Source organism: Lactuca virosa, chromosome 3 (genome assembly GCF_052849685.1).
Source record: "Lactuca virosa cultivar CGN04683 chromosome 3, Lactuca_virosa_CGN04683_v6, whole genome shotgun sequence".
In the NCBI taxonomy this organism is placed as follows: domain Eukaryota; kingdom Viridiplantae; phylum Streptophyta; class Magnoliopsida; order Asterales; family Asteraceae; genus Lactuca; species Lactuca virosa.
In genome coordinates, this window is record NC_136428.1 from 94,026,692 (window position 1) to 94,036,681 (window position 9,990).

A 9,990-nucleotide genomic window follows, 5' to 3' on the forward strand; every position below is an offset into this window, starting at 1 on the left:
GGATGAGGGTTCCTGCTTTCTGGATTCTGCATGAACTCGGCAAGTTAGTGGGATAACTCGACGAGTTGGTTAGGGTTTTCCTGACATTCTGGACACTGCATGAACTCGACGAGTTGTCTGGAAACTCGGCGATCTGACTGGGGTTTTCGCGATTTCTTGAGTTCTGAAGGAACTCGACGAGCCAGTAAGCTACACTCGACGAGTTGGGTCAATATGGACTGTTGACCTTGACCGTTGACTTTGACTTTGACTAAGGTTGACCGAGTTTGAGTTTAAGGGTACTTTGGTAATTTGGATCTTGATGGAAATTGGTCCTATGATGATTGTAGGTGTTTGAGTGTGGAGCTGCGTTTGGTAGTTTGACATTATCATCCCGTGCTACTTGTGAGGTGAGTTCTCCTCATTATACTCAAGGGTCTAAGGCACCAAGGTCGGCCCTTTGGATTGTTATTATGGTTATCTTATGGTTGTGTACTGTTATGATCTATTAGACTGGTATACTGGTAGATAAGATGGTGCTATGCTTAGGGATCTGCTAGATCTGCTTGACTGTCGGTAGAATGTTATGTGATTACCTGTTATATATGCACATGTTTGATTGGTAGTTGAGGGTATTCCATCCTGAGGGATGATTGGACCCCAGTATGTTGTCTCTATAGGTTGTGATATGATTATCTGATATAGGTGCACATGTTTGACTGGTAGCGAGAGTATTCCATCCCGAGGATGATTGAACTCATAGTATGTGGGCATTCCAACCCGATGGTTATGGGCCGAGAGTATTCCATCCCGAGGATGATTGGACTCATAGTATGTGAGCATTCCAACCCGATGGTTGTGGGTCGAGAGCATTCCATCCCGAGGATGATTGGGCTCGTAGTATGTTGGTATTCCAACCCGATGGTTGAGGGCCTGGGGTATTCCAACCCGATGGTTGATTGGACCCATAGTATGTTGGCATTCCAACCTGATGGTTGAGGGCCTGGGGTATTCCAACCCGATGGTTGATTGGACCCATAGTATGATGTTTGTTATTATATGTGTATTGTTGTGTATGAGTATTTTGAGGGTAACTCACTAAGCCTTCGAGCTTACAAATATGGATTATTGTTTCAGGTACCTCAGATGATCACGGGAAGGCGAAGGCGTGACCGTACACATCTTCACATGTTATGATTTGATTTCTAGGAAAACTCTGATATGAAACTATTTTGAAAACATTTTGTAATAAATAATGGTTTTCGAATGCTTGAAAAAGTTTTAAATTGGCATGAATTTTACGGATGTTAAACATTAGTTTTGTTGAGATGTATGGATGATATTTGAAAAATACTATTTTCTCTATTCTAAATTGGAATTTTTTTGGGACCATATTTTGGGATGTTTCAGTCTGCAAGATATCCAAAACAGTGTAAGCATTAAACCTTGAGTATATAACTGGATTCATTCATTTTTAGGCACAATGGAGTTACTCCATATAAGCTTTATAGTTTACACATCCTCCCTAGTAGTCTGGCTTCTTTTGAATTTTCAACTACAACCACGACCTTTTCGGGCTCTTCATCAATGAGCCCAAACATTTAATCTTACAATCCGTAAAAGTGTAGGAAGACAACAAAATGATTCATAATTGTAAAGATTTTTACCTTAGTTGAAGACTATTTAGACGAAATTGTATATCGACAATTCAGAGGATGGAACAAAAGAAATCAATTGAAGAAACTCATTGAAAAATTGAAAAATTAAGCAGAAGTCAATCAATTTACCTTAGGTGAACTATATTCCGTCGAACTTGAATCCATAATTGTTGACATCAAATGAAAGATGAATTAGGAGGTTTATGGTACCTTTTTTTCATTATGACTGTTTCTTTTCCCATTTAACTCCTTTCTAGTTCCACTATAAGGAGTGGCAAACCACATAACATTAGATTACTTCGATTAAAACAAAATTGCAGCCAAATCGCAATCCCAACTCAGAGGAAGATAAGGATAGTACTTACAGTTTCTGTGAGATGATCGAAATCCAAAATCAATCAAGATGTTCGACCAGGCCAACTCGAAACCTTCTCCTACCTTGATACAAACCCCGCCTAAACTACCCAAGCCCTAATCACACAAAATTGATGATTTTATTGTATAAATCTCGACTCAATTTCAGATGGGTGGTGAAGAGGTTGCTGTGATTCAATATTGATTTGTAGAGAAAAAGAGGAAACAAGTGTGAAGAAAATGGGAACGATGGGTTAAAGATAAAAGATTCGATCGTCGGGGAGTTGAAAGGGTGGATAGAGAGGGAGTGTGGGGGTTGGGAGCTTGTGGAGGTGATCGTGCGCAAGGAAGCCGTGGATAGGAAACCGCCGTAGTCGGTTGTGGGAAAATCGTAAATACAAAGTTATTACGACTGAGATTAAAAGATGGGAGAGTTTAAAGGGTTGAGATTTGTTGGACGGTTTTTCCACTCACCGTCAACAATAGTATAAAGAATTTAGGCGAAATAATATATTAGTCACAGTGCTAGTAACAGTTTATATAGTGCTAGTAACGATTTATGGAAAGCACCATCTTCAATAACCGTAATTACGTAACTTAAGGGGTTTTTTTTTAATTTTTTATTCATTCTATCTTTCAAATTCAACAACTATATCAAAATCTAATCTCACACTATAATTCAATATTAGTATAAATTTAGAGTTTCGGTGCGTGAAATTAGCATAAGACGAAGAACTTTGATGGTTTACTCATTAATATAACAAGGATGAATCATATTAGATCGCATGGTGTGGGTGAGGAGTTTCCCTCACTTTTTCCCTGCCACGTTATCCTTTTCCTCACTAAAACCCAAGGAATGGGTGGGGAACTTCGCTCACTATTTGTTTTTTTTTTTAAATAAAATTAATTCATTTTTATGATTTATAATTTTTAAAATAATAATAAACATAAAATTTAATTAAAAATAAAAAGCATTTCATTAATTAAAATAAAAATTATATTAAACCTAATATTTAAATAAGTAGAAAATTAAAAAAAAAAGACAAACAAAAAATCAAACAAACCACAACATAGAAAACATAATTAATATCCTAATTAAAAAAAACCAAAATACGTTACTCGGAATCATCGTCCTCGTCATCGACCTCATCGTCTTCATCATTCTCCTGAACGTCACTCTCGTCATCGGAATCTTCGCTCTCAACGAATATATTAGAATCCTCGTCTGATTCGTCAAACAAATCATCATGCCAATACTCTATCGGCGACTGAATATGAGCCCTATAAACGTGCTCCACCAAATCAGCACGAAGGGCGTGATGAATGTCGTGATTGTGTACTTCTCTTGTGTACCAACGGCTACTCCTTCGACATTTGGCAAAACTTTATTTTCGTTGTACCGACATATTGCTCTTCCTTCGTCTTCAAGAATCATATTATGCAATATGATACATGCATACATTTCGTGCTGTAACCTTCTCACTTCATATGACCTTGCCCCGACTGCTAGTACTTGCCAACGCCTCTTAAGTACACCAAATGTTCGCTCCACATCCTTCATAGCTGACTCTTGCGCCTCTTTAAACTTTTTCCTTTTCGGGTCGTTAGGACATGTAAACGATTTCACAAAAACAAACAAGGGAGGATATATACCGTCAGTAAGATAGTATCCACACTTATATGCTACCCCATTTTCTTGAAAAGGTACATCGTGCGACTTTCCAAGGTAGATATCGTTGAATACCGGCGACTGGTCTAGTACATTAATATCATTGTTTGCACCAGCTGGACCAAAGAATGCATGCTCATGTGATGCGATAGCCTCTAGAACGATCGTCGGCTCTTTGTGGTCGCCTCTCATGTACTGACCACGTCATGCGTTGCGGCATAATGACCAACTCCAATGCATGCAATCGATACTACCTAGCATTCTAGGGAATCCATGCTTGCCTTCATGCACCGTGTATAATTGGTGGATATCGTTCATAGTTGGTTTGTGAAAATAGCGTTGCCCATAAACCAAACAGATCGCTATGCAGAACTTGTACACACACTCCCGCACGGTACGCTCTGACATCCTAAAATACTCGTCCCATTTGTCTGTGCCAATGCCGTATGCTAACTGACGAATGACAGTCATGCATTTTTGAATTGGAGAGAAACATTTTATCCGTCTTGCATCCATTTTCCATTGGAAATATGGAAACCGGTCTTCCAAATCGCCAACAATACGTAAGAATAGTTCATTCCTCATCCGGAACCGACGTGAAAACTTTACAGCATAGATGGCGTCATCTGCAAAGTAGTCTTCTATATGACGATCGTGTCTAGCTTCGCGATTTCTACGCAACGGCGGGTTTCTTGGTTTAGATTGTGCACGTGATGTTTCACCTCGTCGGTTTTGAAAGTATGCAACCGTTTTCGCCATGACGGAACCGATAAACATAGCCTCCTCTTGAGCCGTCGAATCGGATGATGAAGATGATGACATTTTGATTAATATTTTTTGGAGAGAGTAAGAAGTAATATGTTAAAAAAATGTTGGGTGTTGTGGTATTTATAGTGGGGGAATAGAAAAAAAATTATATATATATATATATATATATATAACCGTTAGAACAAAAAAAAATCAACAACCAATCACGTGTGAAGTGAGAATGCGGCAAGTCTTCCCCTCGTCCGGTTTCCGTGCATCGCTTCCCACTCCTCCGGTGCGGTGTTCGTCGGAACGGGAAACGCCCCACCCCTCCTTCCCGTGCCGGCTCCGTCCGGTCTTAACAAGTTGAAAGAGCTCATCACCATAAACGATGGTGACAATGACTTTGTGAATCCACCACTGAACATTGTTTTTTCTCTCGGTCATCTTGTTAACCAACAATTAGGCATTGTTACCACAAATGTGACAATTCAAATATTTTATACAACTTTTAATAATATAATTTATTTGCTTATATTAATAAAAAGCTATTGATCATATTTGAAAATTTGATAAATACAACATTATATATATAATTAATCCCAAGGTCTTAGGAATAGTAAACTTCTTATGTTTCAGACGTTTGTCACACTGCCCATTTTGACACTTTTAGTCCCTAAGACCAATTATGAATACTAAATTTTCATTTCTTGTCTTTTTGCCCTAACATTTGATAACTTCTGACCTCCTGGCTGAGTCATCCGCCGCATCTTTCTTTTTTCTGACCTCATTGTGTGTAGAAGAAAAGAATAGAAAACAACCAATAATTAACAAAGAAAATGAATCATCGATCATAAAACTTGTATGTTACAATTTTCCGACATATTAAACTGTTTCAAACTCGCAACATAGTGCGGGGGCTTTTACTAGTTGTTATACAAACTAGATAAGTAAAATATACTTAAAATATTATTTTAGAATTAATTATAGTATAATAGGTTAGATACGTTGTGTTACCATTATTTTTTATTTTATAATTATAAGTTTTAATACTAAACTAGAGGGAATTTCATGCGCCTTTGGCGCTGTGTTGTTTGTTTTATTTGGTTCTTTGAGACTGTTGTACAAAACAAAACATATTATAATATTGATGAGATTGTAGTACATGAAAGAAACGGAGCTTGCACAAGATGATTACATAAGGAAAATATATTAGCAGAAGATGTTTTCTGTGGAGGTTCACGCATTAGACATACGGATGAATATCTTCTGGGAGTTGTTTGATCTCTTTTTTTAATTTTTTGATAATCTCTTCATGCTTCTTTCTCATTTTGTGCATGGTTTTCAGCAGCACAGCAGTGTCGTTGTTGGTTTCAAATAGAATTTCTTTCAACTACCTGTATGTAAATAGACCGACATCTGCTTACTACTACTAGTTACGCAAAAATCTCTATTTGCTATCCGCTAGACTACTACTAATAACTGACTACTGACCTTATGAAAATGATGAGTCATTTACTAAGCCCAATGACATAAAGTTGAGCTGGAAAGTGCAAAGCAGCCCACACCTACAAATGGAAATTGAGTTCACTCAAAGATAACTTGAAGTTAATTGAGCTCATTATCAGAAAAGCATGTGCATATAGTCAACAAACCTAGTCAAATATCAATTGGAGAAAAATTTCCCAAAACTGATCCCATATTTAGGGCAAAAATTGAATGTGTATAAGTAAAAATATGTTCATCAAAGTTTTAATATGCTTATGGTGAAGGAAAAGTATTGGAATCAGTTTTGGGATCACTTACTGTTACACACACAACCATCATGATTCTATGCTTACTACAAATTAAAGATTAGCAAAATCCATTTTTTGTTTACAGCAAGCAAAATGATCCAGTAACATATTAAGTCTGCAAGGGGAAAAGCATGTAGTGATTAAAAGCAATTAGATAAAATCATTTTAAAAGATGGACTAAAGTTGCATGTTTTAGGGCTATTAAACAAACACAAACAAATATTGAAAATATATAACATAAAGGAATTACATATAAAGAGTTTTCTGTGCTTACATAGCTGATTACTTCTTTGTGCTTACATGACACTGCAACATCTACAACACAAACAAATCATCACTAAATATGTTCCCTTTCAAAACCAAATCTTTAAGACCACCCAACAACATTCAACAAAAGGGTAAGTTGGTATTTTAATTTACGTCCATATTTTCTTACAAGATCCTTGTAAAACCATTCTAGTAAAGCAACTTCCATTGCAAATTTTGCAAGTATCATAAAATCCATAACATAAATCAAAATTCAAAAAGATAGATGTTCCTGATAAAGTATTCTTACCACTAAAAAATCCTTTTTAATCAATTAATATACATGAAAAACTTAGAGTAAAAAAATTATGATGCAACAATTCAAAAATCTCTATTTGACATTTTAACAAACACTTGGTGGACATAATTTAGTTTTGGTTTTAGTGAGCTTCAAAATGGAGAGCAAAAAACCAACTAAATCAAAATAAGAATTCCGTCGGACGACTTATCTGCAGCACTTGTAATAAACCCAAATATGAAGACAACGTAATCGATTACCAACATATATGAATTCCGTCTGACAAAAAATAAGAGAAGACAACTTGCCTGATATAAAATCATTGAACAGTGGGCGGTGATCAGAAATGGCGGTGACGTCACTGACAGGGCTAGCGAACGAAGCAGGAGGAGGGTGTGGCTGATTGTAGGTGGACCTTTGGTAAATTGATTTCTAGAGAGAAGTGGAGATCGATTAGAGAAGGAGAACCGATGGCAACAGATCGAACGGGAAATCGGCTCACCCTTACGGAGGCAAGTGACGGTGGAGGTGGGAGGTGAACGGGATATCGAAACAGATAGGGGTTGACGAAAGATGGATGAGCTGATGAACTGAGGTGCCCTTAAAATGAGGAAGAAAACTTTCGTGGCAAAAGAGGAAAGAGAAAGAAGTATATTGTTCCCCTACTTTTAAAGCTTTTATGTTATATATAATATAATATTGTAGGTTTTAATATAAAATATATTATTACCTCACTTCTAAATATGCTGGATAGTCTGATGGATACTACAGCCATGTTGACTTGTCAAAGAAGAACACCTTATTCATTGATTTTTTTTTTCATATGCACTTATTCTAATCTTGTTGGTAATACTTGCACGTGACATAATTATCATGACATCGATAGTGTAATGACATTTAATGGATCACATATTAATTCTATGAATTACAAAAATTATGAGTTTATGCGATATTGATAACAAAAATAACAAAAAATAATCGAACTTGAAAATTATTTTTATATTGAAAAAGTTATATGATTATTATGTTCTACAAAATGGTATATATTTTTTCCAAGTAAAATACAAGGAAATATAATTTAGAGTAAAAAAGTCGGGTCCCTATGCTTTACCAAAAGCACAAATTCAATCAAAATTTTCAAATCATTTTAATGTTGTCCTTAAGTTTTTATGTCTTTGCAGATATGGTCTTTGCCCAATACTAAATGACTTCAAAATATGGACCAAACTTGAAACTTTAGTATAACACATGAACATATGGATCATATATACAACGAAATACACATGAACATATGGATCATATATACAACGAAATACAGTATTAAGGATGACATTTGAACAATTTCAAAAATTAGACTAAATTTATAATTTTTATAAAGCGTAAGGACTAAATTTGTAATTTACTCTATAGTTTATTATTGTCATTTATAGAATATGGGTATATTAATTTATTTACCACTAAAATCTATTTAAAATGTTATATTTTGCATAATAGCTAAAAATATAGCTGCTAGTTGATTAAAAACATATGTTTTTATAAAAACTAATTATTTTTACACGAAAAAAGCTAACTAATTAATGTAGTTGATAAATATAAAATAAAATAAAATGACATCTAGAATAATGGTTCGATATTGTTAGAAAAATATGTTATACATTCATTAAATTAAATTAAGTAATAAATGACAATTCTCCGATTATTTTATATTTAAGTAATTTTTTTTGCAACACATCGTATTTGTAATATTATCACAAACTTCTTCTATCTCATCGTGTTACTCTCCAATCTTATCATATGACTAAATATTAAATAATCGTCTAATTCTTTCATATATTATGTTGTTGTTGAATAATGTAAAAAAATCAAATAACACAACGAATAATTTTTTTTAGCTCAAATAGAGTTTGTACGTAAAAATTAATGTTTAAAATTGAGTTATTTTTCATATTTTTTAGGGAGTAAGCTTATTTTGGCACTTAAAAATATAACTTTCCTACCTCTAAATTGTTAGATAAATAGGGTAGAAAACATAATATGATCATTGGATTCTTCAAGAATTATATAACCTTAGTTACAAACAATAATGCAGCTCAAACAAACTTGGTAGGAAAGAGTTATAAATGTTCTAGCGGAGATTGCTATCTTTTTAAAAACAATTTGAAAAATTATTATATATATATATATATATATATATATATATATATATATATATATATATATATATATATATTAAAGTTATGAAAGATTGTAACAGTAAAGTTACACATTTTTTGTCAATTTTGGTCCTCCAACTTACAATATTGACCCTTCATCTTTATGCTTTTGTTCACAAACAACCCTTTCACTTTAGTTTGAATTTTTCACAACCCTCGTATTTTATTACATATTATTAGTATTTAGTCTTTTGGCATAAATGGTCCCTCATCATTATTATTATTATTGTTAGACAAAATTACACGATTGGTCCCTGTGGTTTACCAGATTTAACATTCTCTTTTTGGTTTTAAAACTTACAACATTGACCCTTCATCTTTATTCTTTTGTTCACAAACAACCCTTTCACTTTGGTTTGAATTTTTCATAACCCTCGCCTTTTATTACAAAAGTTATGAAAGATTTTAACAGTAAAGTGACACCTTTTTTGTCAATTTTGGTCCTCCAACTTACAATATTGACCCTTCATCTTTATGCTTTTGTTCACAAACAACCCTTTCACTTTGGTTTGAATTTTTCATAACCCTCGCCTTTTATTACATATTATTAGTATTTAGTCTTTTGTTTTTTCATAACCCTCGCCTTTTATTACATATTATTAGTATTTAGTCTTTTGGCAGAAATGGTCCCTCATAATTATTATTATTATTGTTAGACAAAATTACACGATTGGTCCGTGTGGTTTACCAGATTTAACATTCTCTTTTTGGTTTTAAAACTTACAACATTGACCCTTCATCTTTATGCTTTTGTTCACAAACAACCCTTTCACTTTGGTTTGAATTTTGTCATAACCCTCGCCTTTTATTACAAAAGTTATGAAAGATTTTAACAGTAAAGTGACACCTTTTTTTGTCAATTTTGGTCCTCCAACTTACAATATTGACCCTTCATCTTTATGCTTTTGTTCACAAACAACCCTTTCACTGTGGTTTGAATTTTTCATAACCCTCGCCTTTTATTACATATTATTAGTATTTAGTCTTTTGGCAGAAATGGTCCCTCATAATTATTATTATTATTGTTAGA

At 34.1% G+C, this 9,990-nt stretch overlaps 1 protein-coding gene and 1 long non-coding RNA gene across 2 annotated transcripts; both read right to left on the minus strand.

The window, feature by feature from the left end:
- Nucleotides 1–3,864: 3,864 nt before the first annotated feature.
- On the minus strand, nucleotides 3,865–4,482 carry LOC145163836 (uncharacterized). Its single transcript, XM_079082585.1, has one exon. The coding sequence runs from the start codon at nucleotides 4,480–4,482 to the stop codon at nucleotides 3,865–3,867; it is 618 nt and encodes a 205-aa protein (XP_078938711.1).
- Nucleotides 4,483–5,615: 1,133 nt separating this feature from the next.
- LOC145162493 (uncharacterized) lies at nucleotides 5,616–6,520 on the minus strand. The gene is made up of 3 exons (XR_013739141.1): nucleotides 6,478–6,520; nucleotides 5,902–5,975; nucleotides 5,616–5,804 (listed from the first exon to the last, which is right to left on the minus strand). It is a non-coding gene; the product is annotated as an uncharacterized LOC145162493 (long non-coding RNA).
- Between the last annotated feature and the right edge of the window lie 3,470 nt (nucleotides 6,521–9,990).

Coding starts and splice junctions, on each gene's coding strand:
- LOC145163836 (XM_079082585.1), bottom strand. CDS start 4,482: ATGTCATCATCTTCATCATCCGATTCGACGGCTCAAGAGGAGGCTATG.